Below are 18714 nucleotides of genomic sequence, written 5' to 3' on the forward strand. Positions count from 1 at the left end.
GAGCCAATTGTGCCAAAAGATTACTTTTGCCTTTGTCAGTGCCAGCCACGACTCTTTCCTCAGCTCCTGGACCAGTTACAATGAAACAACAACAATACTGTCAGCTGCAAAATGCAGTAAACTTCCCCCAAGTGCTGGCTCAAGATAGTTGTGGTTTTGCATTTTCAAAGAGCCTTCTTCAACCTTGAGGATCTTTCCTGCAGTGCATAAAGTGTCTGTCGTTTTTATTTGAGTGATTTACTTTCAGTTTAACGTTCCTTTTTGCAGGCTTTGTCAAAACATTATTTTATAGCTTCATAAAGCACATTTCTTAAGGAAATAATGATTAGAATAGTAATAATCCATAGGTAGTTATTTACAGTATGGGTTTACATTTTTGATTTTGCAGTGTGGCCATAAGAGAAATATGCATGAAAATTTTATAGTTGCAATATGAAGTTAGGGTTTAGAGATGATTGTATGGAGGAGCTTGCGCTCTGTTCTTATTTATAAATTGAGATACTTAGTTCTTATTTATAAATTATGACATTATAAAACTTCATAAATAGTTTATAGTATATATCACATAAAGAATGTATGCTTTATATCAAAACTCTTTATGAGAAAAGTTTGTGTGACAGCAATGTAATAAGTTGCATTTTGTAGGCCAGAGTGCTTTGAAGCTTGCAGTTTAGGATGGACATGTTCCACATGTGCTTGTGAAGCAGATAATCAGGAACCTAATTGTTAGAATAGTAGCAGCCTTATCCTATGTGAAGGAATTTCCTGTAGGAATTCAGGTGCTCTTGCAATTAGCTGTTTGGGAATGTGGTTTATAGGTGGTTAGACTGATTAGATTTGGATAGAAATTGGGTAATACATGGGGTCAATATTCTGATACAGTGTTTAAAGATCTTTTCCTTCCCTTTTCTCTTGTGAGCTGTAACCTGGATTTGCATAAAGGGAACTGATTCTAAAAGAACCGTTAGAGAGTGTAAAAAATATTACAGTTTTAGTAGTGCAGAGACCATGATTCTCTGTGGGTTTTTTAAGCCATTGAAATATAACCAGTCTGTCTTGCCTTTCTTCCCCATTATGCTAAAATATCTTCTGTGTCACATAAAGGCCAAGGAGGGGAAATAATTTTGCACATTTTACAATACTTAAGCAAGACACAAGAGCAAAGAGTAGATGACAAGTATGTGTTTCACAGTATGCGCTGCAATATTTCAGTGCTTGCTTGAGATGCAGATAAGTTGGGCTGCTCAAAAAGCCGTGATGCTCACATCGTTGTGCTTGTTTTGTTACTCATGCTAATTTCTTATGGATTGGGTTGGGCAGACTGCAGATTGGCAAATTTCTTGGCTTTTTATGCTCCTGTTTTCAGCAGCTGCAGGTGTCCAAATGAACAGGTTCCTCTGTAGCCAGCTTAATTAATAAGGAAGCTGTTCATCTGAAGTCTTGCTTTTAGAAACACTGCTTTAAGTGTATGAAAGCAGATGAATTTACTTAGAGTGTATGGAAGCAGATGAATATTTTTTCAGGTTGCATCAGAAAACATTGTTTTTGCTATGATTTCTTACAGGTTTGTATTTTTCTTTTTATTGCTAGGTATGGATGAGCGAACAGGTGCCACATCCTGGGGAACAAGCGGTCAGCCAAGTCCTTCATATGAATCTTCAAGGGTAAGATACCCACCTAATAATTCATAATGAAAGTTCATGGGAATGTACAGAGTAAATCAGCAGATCATCTGGCAAAGTTTTTGAAGGGAAGCTCCTTTAAATATACAGATTAGCATCTTTTAGAGACTTTATTGGGGAGCTACAGTGTCAATTTATATTTCTAAGACAAAAAAATATATAGGCTTAGAATTCATGGGAATAAGCCATATGTATGCTTGAATGATGAGCATATATTTTATTGAACATATAGTCAGAAACTGGAAGTGGAAGTCATGTTACTTAGGAGCAGATTTATTGGCAAAGTGTAGGGAATGCTGACCTCTCTGTTAGCATTACCCAGCTATAGTGTGTGCTGTGTCATGATGTTGAAGAGAGGAGTTTCTTTTTAAGTACTTTCCTTCTGTTCTTGTTCCAGCCTCATCCATCCCACTTACTGACCTGAAGGTTCTTGCTACTATCTGATATCCTAAAATAACATGACCCTTTTCAAACTAAATGCAATGATCAGAGCAAGCTTGCCCTTAGTTACTCACCTTCCCTTTCATCTACTCCATTTTCTTTTTATGAATATTTACTCCCTGAAAGGCCAATGAGCTAAATACCTGGACTAGAGATACACAGCATGCCTGATGTTCTGATTTCAGTGCCTGTGAGTCAGAGCTGTGCTAGCACTTGTCCCTTTGCAGCTTTCTTGTGCTGTGCAATGAGATGGGTAGGCTGCAAGACCTTGTTCAGCCCACTGGGTGTTATTATGGCCTCTGCCTTACTCTGGAACACAGAAGTAGGAAGGTTTCTCATGAAGTCTTGATTTTTCCACTGATCATTAGTAAATAAATTATAATAAATATGGAAGTACTTTGTGTGGAAGAAATATTTCTGTGCAACATGGAAATTCCACATTCTTTAGAACTTCCTGTGTAACCTGGGGCATGGAGCTGAACCTTCAAAGGCCTCTTTTACATTTGAAATGCAATCTTACTATGCAGCTTTATGTAACTTAGATTTTTATCATGTGTTTGCTGTTTTGACTCTCATTTTTTATGTTGCTGATCAATTTTAATTGATTATGAGTTAAGCTGACCTAACTGGAATTAGAGTTTGTGATTTATTGGCTGTGTGGCTGCATTAATCACAATTTTTTGCATGGTAGAGGATCAGCCAGCTAATATTTGAATAGTGTAAAGTTAGTGTGTTAGTTGTGGGATTTTTTTGTTTTTTGTTTTTTTTTAATCAGGCAATAAAGAATGGTAATCTGGAATGTCATTTAGGTGACAAGAGTTTTCTTTTAAAGTAAACTCAATTCCTTTTCACAGGCAAGTTTAATTCCTGTGTTCTTCCCAGAAAAGTGAACACTAGAAATCCATATTTTCTGTGTATAGAATTGGTAAAGATTAAGAGCCACAAATTAATTAGTCCTGTGGCTGGTATCTTCTGTAAAAAAAAAAGTGGAACACAGGAATTTCATTTCTGAATTCACTGAAAAAGCACTGGACTTCGTTTACCAGTTTAAATCAAGCTTGCATGCATAAATTTTGGCTATGATGTATGGTCTTTAGTTTTTGGTTTTCTTTCAACTAATGAGGCAAATTACTGATTCAGGATTTTGAATAACGATAACTTCTGTCTACTCCTACATGTGCTGCTAGAGCAGATGTCTCTGAGAAAGAGCAAAAATGAGTGTGTGGCTCTGTATTGTGAGAGTATAGATTGGTTTCTCAGAAGGCAGGGCAAATCATACACAGCCTTTTACATTTCTAGGTTATTCCTTTTGTTGATTAACACAGTTTAAGTAAGATGTAATTGTCTTACATGTTCAGCTCTCTAATCCAGTGCTTTTCTCCATTATTTCAATGTAGAATGTTATTCTTGTCCTAATTGTTCTTGTTTGTCTGTTTACAGGAAAATGGCAGCCTTCATGGGAAAAGCTCAGACCTCTCCACAGACATAGAAAAGTTGAAATCTCAAGAGGTACCACTTACTCTTTTTATATTGTGTGTGATTTTCAACTTTTTTTTTAAAGTCCATGTGCAGCCCACTACTGGAGTTTTCTGTTAAAGGTCACAATATAGTATTAAAATTATTTTGTATTTAAAGTGTTGGCTCATTATTGACAGGAATTTCCAAAGACACAGAAAGAGAAGCAGTTTTCAAGTGAGTAGAATTGGAATTTGGTGATAGTTTAGTGCATACCTGTTGAAGGCTAATGAAAAAAGATGATGGAGTACTGGCTAAAGGATATTTTTCTTTGCCAAATCCTGCTGAAATTCAGTTTAAATGGTCTGACTGTGGCCAGCAATGGTGCATAAGGAAGGAGTGTAAGTATTGGGCAAATATTTTGCCACCTTTACTGTGTACTCTCCTAGTGCAACCCCAGCTCTTTGCTTAGATTTCCTGCAGAGAGCCAACCTTTTGGACATGGTTCTTATAGCTGTTGGTGGGCTTGCTCTCTGCTGTTTGTGAATTTTTCTAGCTTTGGTTACAAATTTGGCAACAATTACAAGGATTTCGTGCTGAAACTTAGGGATTTTTTTGTTTTATATGTGCTGCCCAGTGATGCATCTGATTGCCACCCTGTTCCTGCATTCCAAATGGTTACTGATACACTTCATAATTTTTACTCTTTGCCCTGCAAACACTTTGATTTTACAGACCACTCCTATGTTCAGCCAAGCTGAAGGATTGTAATCTATTGGTTTTTGCTTGTATGGTCACTGCTCCTAACCTGTGGTTGGTTCTTGGTGCTGTTCCATGGATCTTTCTGCTTCTTCTGCATAACTTCAGAGTTAGGGTGATTTTGACTGCATGCACAAGTCAAGAGGAGGGTGTACCATGCATTTCTGCCTCACAGAATGATAGATTCATTCTTTGTTCCTTTCTTACTTGTTGCTAAGTTGTGCAATTTTTGATTGCCACTGAGCTGGCATGTGATAATGTTCTAAAAACGGTATAGGAAAGTAATATTTTGTCTTACATTGCACCATAGTTACCTCATTGTTATGACATTAAGTTATTTTTGAGTGTGTTCATTTTGTATTTATTTACACCAGATTTTATCTGTGCTTTTATTACCAATTTCATGGAAAAATTTATTTACAAATCTACAGAAACTTGTGGTTAGGATTATTAAAAAAAAAATTACTATGAACTAACTTTACTGTATTTGTTTATCCTCTCATCGATTTATTCATGGAATTATTGAGGAGTGTTGGGATGGGTACAGTTTTTTTGGGGAATTGGGGAAAACGTATTGGTAATTTCTTTTTACTGTGAAAACAAGATGTATGTTCCTGTGCTTGGGGTTGGGTTTGTCATGTGTTTTAATCTTTTCATCAATAATTAATTCAGACAAGAACCTTCTCTCATATGTAATAGCAGTTTATCTTATTTTAGAAGTCTCTGGTAATACCTTATTGAAAGGTAAACCATTCTTACTTCAATAATGTCTTGAAGTAACATTAAAGGCGAGGAATCCCAGCAGGCTTGAGAAAACCTCGTATAGGAGCCTTGTCTTTTCATTACCTAATGCTAAACAGTGTTCTAACACTGAGAGACCAGCAGGTATTTGTCTGAATTTGCTGTGATGGTCTTAGATTTGTGAAAAGGTACAAACTGAGACATGAGTGACTTCTGGGAGCAAAATCTCTTGCTGCATATTCTAACTGTTTTGTTAGAAAAATTAATATGAAAAGATTCTATTGTGGGCGGTGAAGACAAAAGCAGGAAAGCTTTATTGTTTATAGGAACAATTCAGGAATGGTAGTTAGCAGTCACTGGAATTGTGTGATGTGCTGATGGCCTCCCTTACTCTGGAATTGCTGTACTGAAGTCTGTATACAATACTGTGTACAGAGTTTGTCTCTTGCAGGGCTTGTTTTTCTTCCTGGTATCCAATCTTGTTTTTACCTTTCTGTGGCTGCAGTGGTGGGTTTTCAGGGAGTATCTTTGGTTGATGTATGCAAGTCTCTCCCTTATCTGATGTCTGAGTGATTGAGAGCTGCAGATGTTATTGCCTGTGTTCTTAATGCCTTGCACTAGAAGAGGAGCTCTTGGTGAGTTTTGCAGAGGGTGGTAAAGCTGCTTTTTGCAAGTCTTGCTCTCCTGACCTCTTGGAAGCATATTCTGAGGTACTTGACTGGAGTACTGTGTCTTCTGCACAATAATATATTGTACAATAATATATTGCCCTACAGCACATGAAAGTTTTGTCTTCCTGTAGTGAGATGATCCTGAACTTTGTAGCTTTTCTGTGGATTTGCGAGTTGTAATTTGTAATGTAGCAGCATAGTCACTGTTTTTTTGAGTAATTAATTTTTTTTTTTTTGTTATAGTGGTTCTTGTGGTGTGGCTAATGATTGCTGTTTCATGAGGAATAATGATCTGTGGGGTTTTCTTCCATTGTTTTGGTTTTATCATAACATAAAAGGAGCAATAAAAGGAGCAAGTCAGTTTTTGATCTGTTCAGATTGCAGTCTCCAAATCAAGCATATCTGAAATGTTTTTCATAAGACATTTCCCTGATGGATTTCCTTTTTATATATACACACATAATAATTGTAACTGTTAAAAATTTAGCATAAATTAGCTGAGGCATTTTTCTTCCAAAATCTGAACTGTGGGTGTTTCAAATAATTTGCACCATGTATATTGCACTAAAAGCTGTGAGTGTACATTTTGACCTGATTTAACATGAATCTAGTTTCAGTGCTGAGGATGCAGTTTATCCTCCTGTTCCTTTACATAACTCTGTGTATTTAATTGAAGCCAGAGTGGAACTGATCAAGATAGCACTGTTAGGTTAGATTGTTTTGTAGCATCAGGCAACAGGTTCTTCCCTGTACTGTATGTAAAATACTCAGACATGAGTTGGAATCTGAAATACTTTATGCCCAAACTATACTCCCCTCACTCCAAGCAGTACTTTTAATTTGCAAAGAAGTAAAAGAATAGTAATGAGATAGCAGGTTTTGAAATAGTATTTTATACCTCTTAATCTCAGGTACATAACAAGGAGGGAAGCTGTTAAATAGCAAAACCAGACAAGAGGGACACAGAAACACAGTAAGTGTTATCAAGTCTGTTGTATTTGTGTCCTTTTTGTCCTCTGATTTTTTAATTTTTTTTAATGGGGGAGGGAGGTTGGCTGGTGGTTCTGCTGCTGGTTATTTGGTTTTCCTGATGTATTCTACAAGGTAGATGATGATTCACTGTGGAATTAAAGCCCAAATTAAGTATTCCATATTTAGGCCTCAGGACACTTCCAAATGCAGGCTGCTTTATAATTTGATTTACGAGCAGCATTTTTCAAAGCAAGTTCTGTTTTTTAAATTCTGACTGCTTTAGTCAGGTTATCAAGTATCTCCTTTAAGCATTTGTTCTTAGTCTGTTGGCTGTACTTGTATCATTTTATCTCCTGGTTTATAGCTTAGATAAGAGCTAGAAAAATCTGGTTTCCATCGTATGAATTTTTCATTTAATCTGTATTGGAAAAGTGGATCTTTTGGTTGTGGTTTTTGTTTTGTTTTTATTGCAACTACCTACCACATTGGAATTAGCATTGGAATCTGTTCACAAATTGGTTTTCCATGTGGCCAGGGAATTGTCCTATTGCATATCATGTTGATATTTGTCTCACAGGAGTTTAGAGAGGTGTAACGGGCTATTGGGTTTAGCTGCTTAAAATCAGATTTGGCACTCAGTAACTTAGCTTCTTGGAAATGGATTTAGAGCTGGAGAAAATGATGTTTATTAAAAAATAAATAACATTCAAAATAAATTTGAAAAAAGAAATAAACTGTGTTTTCAATTGTTTTCCATTCTTGCACGCACAGTTCTCGTGTGCTTCAACTTGATATGGGAAAAGAAGCTAATGAATAATTTTAGAGCTCTGTTACAAAGCATATTACTTGAGATGACATTTGGAGGATACTTGTGAAAGCTCTTTTTGACTTTTCTCAATATTATGTGAAATTTGGGGTAGTGATAGCTGCTTTTGCCCTGCCATGTTGTAGCAGGCGACCAAATAAGACAAAAAGCTGCATTTCTGTATTTAGGATATTGTAGTTGAATGTTAAGACTTGCTAATGGTTACAGAAAGGGAATCATAATTAAAGCTAAAAAGTGGAGCTGGAAAGCTCCTTGTTTCTGGTGTGACTGGGTGGTCTCCATCAGCAAACTGCTTTCATTGCTCTGCTTAAGGAGCATTGTCCGAGCTTCTTGTGCAGCTCAGGGAGACGGGGTTCAGGCCCTGGCTGTTCCCGGGGGCTGCAGAGGGAGATGTGTGTTTGTTTCCTGGCACATCACACAGCTCTCAGCTTGGTCCCTTGGAGTTTGGGTTGTAGTGTGTAAATGAGAGGAACATGGATGGAGCAGTGGAACGAGTGTGGGGGGACTCCCATCACCACCATCCGTCTGCTCCAGACTTCCTGAGAGGAGTTTGGTCATTGCTTGCAAACGACGTTGTTCCCACTGATAGTGTGCTGAGGATTGTTCATGACTTAAATGGAGTTCTGGCCGTGACCTGTGCCAATGTGATGTTTCTTGATGTTCTGTTAAAATCAGTGAATATAGTGCAAGTGGTCCTCAAGGCAGAAAGGAAGAATACTCTTATCTGGATTTATTTTCAGCTTACCTTAATTTTTGCATCATTCTTCCTGATCTGTGTGTTCAGTAGACCAAGCCAGGGTTTTGGCTCTCTAGCCTTTTCTCTAAGAGCTGTTGACAGATACATAGATTCAATGACTAAAAATACTCTTATTTTTCTTTTTCTTTTTCTTTTTTTTTTTTAAGGTTGTGTGTTTCTGGAATTATTCAGAATCATCGAATCCATAATCTTTTAAATTCACTAGGACACGATGGTATGGCTGTTGTACAGAGCCTCTTGTCTAACCTTCAGTCAGTGACTCAGCGCCGTGTTCCTGGATGTAGTCAGTCTCTCTGGTCTGTCCGTCTGTCTCTCACCGCCTCTGCATCTTGCTTTCTTTCCTCACTTCCCCCCCCCCTTCTTATGTTTTTTCCCTTCTTGTTTGTCTGTAGAACTTTCAGATTAGTTTGGAGAGCCAGATAATCCAAAATAAAGTGGATTTTAGCAGTAGCTTCACTCATTCATTTACACATTAGTCATTTGGATGACTGTTGCCTGATTCATAAGTTCATTGCCAAATTTAGCTTGCAAGGGACCTCAGTATTCCTGAGCTTTAAACAATTAATATTTGTTATTTAAAGTCAGCCAAACTATAAAACTCAAGGAATTGAAAGCAGCATTCATTAAACTTAATCTTTTGGTCTGCAGCCACGTCAAACTGTGAGCCCAACCATTCATTTTAGTGGAATTTTAATGTCTTAAGTTTAAAGGCAGTAATTGAGCTATATTGTAAATTGCTAAAATGCAAATACGTGCTTAGTGATCTGGCAGCTTGGTTACGAGCTTAGAGTTTGGTCTGTTCCCAGGGACTTGTGTAGGAGAGGGCTTGGGGCTAAGGGAGGAGAAACAAACAAAACCCCTGTTATCTCTAGTCTAGTGGACTTGAGCAAATGAAATGCTGTGGAGCAGTCAATTGTACAGGGAGGACAACTCAATGAGTGGAGTATGAACTCAATAAATGCATAGGAAAATGTGAGCCATGTAGTGCCAGTGTCTTCTCCATTTTTCACATTTTACCCTGAAGCAGAAACAAGATGTTGTGGTTATTTAAAAACAAAGCCAAAAACCCGACAACTTGATTTAGGAGCAGGAGTACAATTTTGCTTATGGTTGGACAAACGCTGATGTGACTTCAGAAAAGAATTGCTAAAGGACAATAGGTTTTTGTTTTTGAGGGGGAAGTTAATGGGAGAGGATTAATCCCACAGAAAACCAGGAACCAGTGCAGTGAAAAAGGGTAGGGACAGTGAACTGGGAAAAGTTTTTGACTTGTTCTTAGGTGACTTCTGTAATTAAATTGATCCAAAATGACAGAACTTTAATGGTCATTGAAAGACATTGAATTTTAGGAGGTTAATTACCACTTGGTTTGTAAAATGGGACCTGGACTCATTGTGTCAGGCCTTCTCTCATGATTTGGTGGGGTAAACATGCCTAGTAAGCAGTGTGTTTACTCTGGGTGTATGGGTTGGGGATTTTTTTCCATTTTGTCTTTTGAGTCTTCTAGAATAGTTCATTATGTAAGATAATTTTCAGGTGTCCTGTGTGCAAGTATTAATGACTTTGTAAATAGTGTCAGATTTTGAATTGGTTTGGCAGTGTTAGCATTCCTGTGCTTAGAAAGTCCTGGTACAGATAGAGCCTAAATCACTTGGGCAGTTGTGGTACCTTACCCAGAAGAGGTAGGAATGAATGTTACAACTGTGGGATTTTTAATTGGTGGACTTCATTAATTGGAATTATTAGAGAGCATCACTCTAATCCAGTGAAATCCCTGAAAAACTAAGAAAGTTAGAGCATGCAATGTTGAGAGTGTGTTCACTACTCAGTTAAATTGCAGTATTAATTAGTAGTAGTCTTTAAGCTGCATTTCATCACAGGTATTATGAGTAGACAATACTTTTATTTGTAGATCTATCTGACTTGGTCTTTCTGATCACAAACATTCAGTCAGACTGAGATCCCGGGAGAGGCTTGTGCAAAGTGAACAGTGACAACATTACAAAGTGCTGTAAGGGAACAGGTAACCCCAATTGCACTTTATTTGGGCTGTAGCAGTACAGAAAGAGAAGCTTTGTCTTCCTTTGGCAAACTTACAACTTGCTTTTGTAATAGCTATGTAAGAGGTTGGAACAGGCAAGACAGTTTTGAATTTACAGCTATGTCATGGAATCATATTCAAAATCAGTTTGCTTTCTGCAAGCAGAAAATTGCCCTCAGCGATCTTCAGTCCCTTCAGAACAAAGTGCCTAAAACAGGAAATAAATTTGTCCAGTAACTCCTGTTTTGTAGACTTTTTGCCAGTTATTTGCTAAACACCCCAGGTGTGCGCTCTGCTGTATATGAATCCATTGGTAGGTTTGCTGAGGAGGCACAGAGGCAGAAAGGATCATGTGTATTCAGCATGGAATGTTTCTTTGCAGCCTTTCTGTGTTAAATGTGCCCTGCAGGTAACAGGAGGTAGAAATGCTTCAAAGGGCTTTGGAAGCCCACCTGTGGTCCACAGAATGACCTCACCAGCCAGAATAGGTACCATCAAACAGCTCTTCCCAAGAGGGGAGAGGAACTTTTGGCATGACTCATTAGTTCCTTTTTCTGCTTGCAGTCTGTATCAATCCAGCTATATTTAAGTGAGCTTCACTAGATTAGTCTTCAAAATTGTCAGGAACTGAGATTTCCTGCCTTTCTCAGAAAGGAAGAATGAAATTTGGCAGTATGTATTACTGAGTCCTGCTTAAAACATGGATTTGAAAAGGGGCTCTGATAGAATGTCATGTAAATCCCTCCCTGCCATCTTGTGCTGCTTTTCCATGAGGGATGAGTTCATGTGCCAGCTGATTGTGCCTTCTCTTCATTACTCAGGCACACAAGTGGGGTGTGTCTTAGAAACCACTGTCCTTCCTTGGTGTTCCAGACTTTTTAAGGCTTTCAACTCTGTTCTTCTTAGAGCAATAAGCAGATGTTGTTGATTTGCATTGTATTTGTTAAATACATTGTTTGAGCTTTGATTGTATGACTAGAAGCTTCCAGTAGCTTTTCAGAAGGTATTGGAAGTTTCTAAAGTTTTATCTATGATTGGTTACAACTCCTCCCAGTAGTAGTACTTTGCTGTTTACTCTGTAGGTTAATAATATAGATGCAAGAGCAAGGAATGGTAAGAGGGATGCAATTTTATTTGAAGTACAGCTTAAATGTGAAGAATGCTCTGAAAAAACTCTGTAATTTAAATCACTGTCCTTAGAGCTCTTCTGATTTTTCTTCATTTGCTTTTGTGAATTGCAAAAGTTGTTAAATCAAAACTGCACGTGCTTGTGGTTATTTTGTATTCGTTTAGTGGGGGTGAGTTGTTTGTAGGAATCAGCCCAAGGTTTCTCATCCCAAACAGAGCTCTGTGGCATGAGTTGATAATCCATAACTGAATACTGAGACTGAGTAACTGGTGCCAGGCATGCTGGCCAAGGTAAAACCTCTTTACATTGGTCCACTCTAGCTGAAGGCATAGGTTACAATTTGTACAAGTGTGAATTCTCTAGTGGCAAATAATGAAATGCCTGATATAATTAATTTTAGGAATTGTGTTAAAATCCAAAAAAAACCCCACTTCTACTTAAGGGGCTTGCATATCCCTTAGTGCATTTTCACCCCTGTATACCAAATGTTTTGTTTTCAGTGGCTTTGGTGTTGTGAAGGATAACCCTGAGTATTTTCCAGGTAGATGAAATAGTTGATTTGTCTGGTAGTGTGTAAGTACAACTTGGATGCTATGGTAATTGGTTGCAAGTTCATTCTGGGAAACTGAAAGGGTATATGAAAAGAACATGATGTCAAGTACTCTTCACAGGAATTTTGATGATAGAAGGAAGGTTTTGTGTAAACCACCCACCCAGTTCTCCAGTCTCTCTATTTTGTGAGGGGATATTCAGTATTAACATGGGGAGGACCATTAAGAGTCCTGTGCATTAGGTAGGCTGTGTTGCAGTATGTGCAACTGAATATTAAATGAGTCTTACCCATGTTATATTACATTATATATTTCAGTACTTAGTTACTCTGTAAATATAGATGTCTTCAAGATTGCAATTTCTGGGCCTTGTTTGGGCACCACATGCTGAATGTCTGAGATATGGATTTTCTTTTATCACTGATAATATCCTTTATAGTTGCTTTCTTTTAAAAGTAAAGTATTGCTAAAATCTTAGGGAAAAAGTTTTTAAAAAACAACCATGATAAGGAGTAAAAACAGAGATGCAAATACAAAGCTACCTACTTAGGAGGTTTGGTTTTGGTCCTGTATTTGCAAATTTTTGTTCTTTATTCAGCAGATTTAATTTCTTTCTTGTTTCATTTCAGCATAAAAATAAACCACATGTGGTGACCTTAGCTAGGAGCCAGTCCATTTCCTCAGCAGCTGCTGTTCCACACTGCTTGTCTGACAGACGGGGCTAGGTCACGCTTTCCAGAGGACACCCTTGTGGTCATGAGCAAGTTGTAAATGTCACTAAGATTGTTCCTGGATGCCTATCACAAGTGTACGGGCGATTGTGAGGCAGATGAAGTCAGCCAGAGCTGCAGTGGGGAGCTGGGTGTGGGGAAGGATTGCTGTGCAGCCCAGCAGCAGCAGGAGTGTGCCACGCATCCCTAAGCAGCAGCAGGGCTGTGACAGTCCTTTAGCCCTCACTTAGCAGCCCTTTGGTAGAAGTGACAGCACGCCTGCAAAGATAGGGAGGCCTGTTTCAGCCCCATTAATGCTGGCTCCAATGTGAGCCTGCGGTCTGGAGAAATGATAAATGTTCAGTGATTGATGATTTTATAGTCCCAGGGCACTTGCGATGGTTTCTGGTAGCTGTGAACAATTTTCCCTCCTCTCTTAATTAGGCCTCAGCTTTAGGTTTCTGAACGAGAAGTGACTAAGTGTGAATTGTAAGATAAGGTTTACACAATATTTTTCAAAACTTTGGTCACAAAGGAAGTACAGTTTTGAGTGCCAGGTCTTTCATGTTTTCTAGAGAATAAGTGATTCAGCATGCATTTGGTAAGTTTGAAGGGCAAATGGCATATTCATACCTTTATATGGAAAAGCTGAGGGGATTTCAAAATGTCTTGAGGAGAGCTTTACGTAACTGGGTTAATTAAAGAATATCTACATCCAAGGACTTCTTTGTTTTCCATCTCCTCTGCGTTTGGTGTCAGCTTTCAGTAAGCCAGTACTTCCTGACTGTGTAAGGGGTGCTCCAAGCCTGGTAAGCTGCCTGTGATGGCAGAAAAATGTAAAAAAGTGTTTCAGTGCTTGCTTGCAAATTGGGTGACAAAGTTGTTAATTTAATCACTATATGGAAGTAAACCTTTTGTCAGTGAGCTATGCTGGTTAGTAATGTGATAGTGTCAAAATGCCTATTAATCTGTAACACTGAATGCAGACTGCAAGAAGAAATGGAATTTGTTCTTCTCATCTGCACCAACATTTTCTCTTACATTAGTGACTCCTCCTGAACTTTCTACTGACTTTTATTAATGCAAGCAAGAAAGCTTAAGAAAAAAATAGTTGCAAGTTCTTCAGACTAATTTTACTCTCTGTGGTTAGTGACTTTTAGCACTAAGAGGATTCAAATATCAAAATATCTCTGTATTATTCAATTTTTAGAAATCTTGTCCATGAGGACACAACTTATTAAGAAACTATGTGGTTTCTTTTTGATGGGGAGAAAGTAATATGTGGGCAGAGAGTAATTTCTGTGAGATAGACCTGAAAGCCAACTTTTGTGATTAATGACCAATTGTGACTCTGCACATTTAATTAGGAAAGTGTCATTACACTCAATTAGCAGGGCTGCCAAATAATCTGTTTAATACTCTGGTCTTTTTTTTCTCTAGGGTTTTGCAGACAGTCCTCATTACAGTGATCACTTGAATGACAGTCGATTAGGGCCCCATGAAGGATTGTCCCCGACACCTTTCATGAACTCAAATCTGATGGGTAAGTAGGTAATTCTTTACGAGTATCCCCTCAAAGCCTCTTTGGTCAGAAAGAGACATTTTTCATTCCCTTGTCTAGGCCTGACATGTCAAGCATCTGGAAGTTGCTCTGTTTCTCATAGCAACACTGACTTTCCTATTCAAATCTTTTTATGTTGGGTGAGTTCCTCAGAAAGGCCATTATCCAGGACTTTTTAGAAGAAGGAAATACTAAGATTTTCTTAAGTTGATCTAGAAAGCTGATATATTTTGATTTGATGTAAATTCTAAATTATTTTATTATTTTAAAGGTTTATTTTTCCTTAATTTTGTTTGAGAAGATATTTATACCAATTTTCTGTTTGTGCATTTAAAGGGTTTTTTTTCTAACATTGAATTACTGAACCACCTACCGATTTACTGTGGGCTTCCCCTCAGGTGATAATGTGAGGGCTTGCTTCTTATTTTTAAATTTCTAATTTCTTTGATGTTTGTTGTATTAGAAACTGTCACTTCTAAGAAATAGATGGGAACTCCTATCGTTGGGAACTCCAGACTTTTTTAATGTTTTCTGTATTTGAAACTAAAAAAAGCAAGCAAATGGTGTATTGAAACCTTTTTTCATTGCCTACACTTACTTGAAATGTGCTAATGTGTTGATGGCAGTGGTTGAAAAATCTCCTTTTGTGTGTCCAGTTCGGAACACAAAACTCCTGATTTCAAAATATTTAATTTGGCGACGTGTGGTCTTGGGACCATTTTTGTTTTGAATCTTAGATTTCAGGATGACTCTGAATATTTGTTCTGAATTTCTACATTTCACATTGTTTCACTTCTATATTCCCCATCTTGTAGACATGACCTATTTTGTGATCTCAGTATTGTCCTTTTAAGACATAGCCATGGTAATCTAAGTGGATTACCTAAATCCAAATCCTGGTGGTCTGCAATTTCTTTTGGAAATCTTTCTACTTTGCTCAGTCTTTGTTTACTACTTTAATTTTCTCTGAAACAGAGACAGACAAAGCTCAGTTATTGCTGAAAACAATTTTTGTTTAAACAAAGAATTTTGTTGAAACTTCATATATAATGTTGAAAACAGACAATTTTAAAATGCCCATTTCTGTAGACTTTGATTAGAGAGAGGGCTTGTCAATTGGTCAATGACACTTCTATCTGAAGACAGCAAAGCTAAAATGTAGCAGTTATCAAGATAAAGCAAAGTAGACTTTCCTTGAATACTCTTTCAAACATGTTGTCTTCTTTCTTTTTTAGCAGAAAGCAAAAAAGACAAGTTACTTCAATTGCTTTTCCAGTATTTTGATCAGTAGCATGTGTGGAATGTCTCTAGGCATTGTAGCTGATACTGATTTTATTTTACAAAAATATATATAGCAAAGCTTGATTTCTTTTTTAATTTGTGTTACCAAAGGCAAGTTAAATGTTCATGTTATTAATTTAAGCCATTCAATTTCTAAACAATATATGCCTTTAAATATATGAAAAAAAAATTGGTGCAACTATATCTTCTTGGCTTTTCATTTTTATTGAACAGATGATTCTATTAGACATAATAGAATTACATCATTAATACAGGTTTGAGAAGAAGCCTCCATTTAGATGGTTTTGTGGAGAGGATTAACAAATAGCAAGATATGTATGTGTCAGTCACCCAAAGCTGCTGAGAACTCAAATAGTTTTGTAAAGCTTTGTGTCTAAGAGTTCTTAGGGATTTTATTTTCTTGGAGTAAGAGTATTTAATTTCCTTCTGTATGCAGTCAAGAATTATAGAAAGCTTGTGTATGCATCTCTAAGATATGTTCACATCAAAATTCTCAAAGTATGCCTTTAAAAGTATTCCACTTGTGATATTTGGCTTGTCATAACAAAAATTATGTTACTGTGTTGAGTGCAGCTTTGTTTATTGCAACTTCACGTCATTCATTTTTGCATTTTATTTAATTGATGGTGAAAGTTTGGAGAGAGGAATGATAAAAGTTACATGAAAACATAGAGTACTGCTTTTCTGTGTGGTGCTATCTGTGTTTATAGTTTATTTATCAATTATTGAAAAGAAAAATGATAATTCTTCTAAAGTTTTTTTAGACAAAAAGATGTCATACAGTTTTTTAATATTAAATTGTGGACATGTTCCCATGAACAGAATGAACACATTTATTTTATTAGCTAATGTAGACATATGATATTTAAGGCACTGGTTCATTATTTTGTGATCTTTGCAGTTTAAAAGGAGATGGAGGGAGGCTAAGAAGAGGAACTTGATGAGCTTATAGGAAATATTTCACTAGCTTAGAGCAGTGATCGAGCATCTGGGGTTCCACAACCAAGATCTAAGAAATACCTCCCTTCCCAAAATTTTATCACAACTGAAATACATTTCTGAAATAGTTAAAAACTATTAAAAAGGAAGAAGAGAGAGTGACAACATATTTCACCATTGCTGTCAACACTTAAGAGTACCATTAAAAGAAAGAATTGTGTGTCAAGGGGATGTTGTTGTTTTGTGTATTATGTTCAGCCGTAAGCATATTTGCCTGAAGAGATAGTGGATTATAAAGTGCCACTGTCTTTCATGATGGAGCTCTCAAACATTTTAATGATCTTGTACATTGCAAAAGAGAGAAATTTTGTCTAACAAGAGTTGATAATGATTCAATAATGAACAATTTACCACAGAAAGATGCATTTCCATATTCATTTAGATATTTTTTGAAGTGTTTTGCAGAGGAAGTAAAGCTATTATGCTGGATTGGTTAGTGTTCTTCACTAATGAATTCCAGAATTATCGTGTTGATTTGGTAGTTTAAAAAAAGAAGGGCAGTTACTTGTATTTTGAGTAAAACCACTGAATCCTCTTGGGACCAGCATAGTCTGTTGGTATCCATAGAGATATGTAGAAAATCAGGCAAAGATATATTGGTGGTATTGTAGCTCCATTTAGACTTGATAATCTTTGCTTATTCAACACTTCTCTTTTAATTACATTCTAGAAAACTATTCACAAGGATATGAGATTCTTTTCTCTGTAATTATGCTGCCTTTTAGTACTCTGCACTTGCAAGGAGGGGTCAGTTTTTGCTAGGACCCTTCAAGCATGTGGTATTGTATCGTCTGTTGTACTGTTCCCTGGACTTTATTCTCCTCAGCTTTTTTACTACTACTTACTGGGAAGAAAGAAAGCAGATTATTCTTGAATATAGCTTAAAGGGGTTTTTGTTGGTCTGTCCTGAAAATTTGAAGTGGGTGAATTGCTTTCTTTTGTGTGCCTGTCGTTCCACAAGAGCTAGAAAGGATAACAGGCAAACTTTTGTGCTCCACGTTTGTCATCTGTGTACTGCACAGTTCCACAAGGTTGTATATGACATAAAGTCATTAAAAAATTGAGTCAATAGTGAGTGAAAAAACAGTGGTTGAATGTCAGCTTGCCATGTTGAAATCAGTCCCTTGAAGTAGGAATAGAGATTATTCTTCCAAGTGTTCTTTCTAATCTATTTCCTTGTTTTCTCATTATTTAACAAGCTCCTTTGAAGTTTAATTGGGTTACATTTTAGGTGTTTCTGTTACATCTAGGTGTTTCTAAGCTAACAGCAGGGTTTGAAGACCTGTCAATGAAATCAGAGATTCTGAATGTACAAAATCAGAGGATTTTAGATTGGCTGCCTCATTTACTCACTGACTCCAATAGATTAGCTGCAGGTTGCAGTTAGTAGTTTAGTTCATGCCATCTGGTGATTTTGTAACTCTCACCTCTGTTAGCATCCTCGTGCCTTTGCTTCTCTTCTAACAAGTTTCTCCTGGGTAATGCTGTGGTGCATTCTTATGGCCAGCATTAAGAGGTGGAAGGACTGACCATGCAGAGAAATCAAGACACAACAAGGTGGGAGTAGAAACTGGTTACAATAATTAGAGCTATAAATTATTTTGATTTTTAATAAAAATATAGCTTCTTTTACTGTTGATAATGTGAATGTAAAGGGTAAGTCTGATTCTTCCCATGTTTAAAATAAATAGGTGAAAGAAGCAAAGGTAGTACTGGCAAAGGAAAGTAGAGCAATACGTGTTGGGGTTTTTGCAGTGTAACATCTTTCCCTTTGGCTGTACTTGATGCACTTGGGCCACTTGGGTGGTTTGTCATCAGGCATCACAAAACAGGATTTCTGAGTAAATTACATTTACACACACCATGAATTTCACCTTATGTTAGTGTTTACCAGTCCTGTTCCAGTGTAGCAAGGGTAGAAACTATTGGGTGAAGGGTGGCAGGAGCAGAGAGGGGCTTCATAGGTGGAAGCCAAATTTTAAGAATTTGCAAAGCTAGTCTTTGGGTTACTGTGAAACTTACAGTGGATTTTGTGCATTAATACTATGAATGAGAGATCAATATCTGGATTGGGATGCCTCCTGGTTTTAGAGTTACTATTAATTTAATTGACTTGG

At 37.1% G+C, this 18714-nt stretch overlaps 1 protein-coding gene across 8 annotated transcripts in view; it reads left to right on the top strand.

Moving 5' to 3' along the window:
• Positions 1 to 18714, top strand: part of TCF12 (transcription factor 12) — a 161622-nt gene that overhangs the window by 41817 nt on the left and 101091 nt on the right. For all 8 annotated transcript variants that reach the window (XM_074549408.1, XM_074549406.1, XM_074549410.1 and 5 more), the window contains exons 4-6: positions 1591 to 1664; positions 3564 to 3632; positions 14176 to 14278. In XM_074549408.1, the coding sequence (XP_074405509.1) occupies positions 1591 to 1664; positions 3564 to 3632; positions 14176 to 14278 (246 nt within the window). The remainder of the gene's footprint in view (positions 1 to 1590; positions 1665 to 3563; positions 3633 to 14175; positions 14279 to 18714) is intronic.

The sequence above is a fragment of the Zonotrichia albicollis genome, chromosome 11, assembly GCF_047830755.1.
Source record: "Zonotrichia albicollis isolate bZonAlb1 chromosome 11, bZonAlb1.hap1, whole genome shotgun sequence".
Lineage (NCBI taxonomy): Eukaryota > Metazoa > Chordata > Aves > Passeriformes > Passerellidae > Zonotrichia > Zonotrichia albicollis.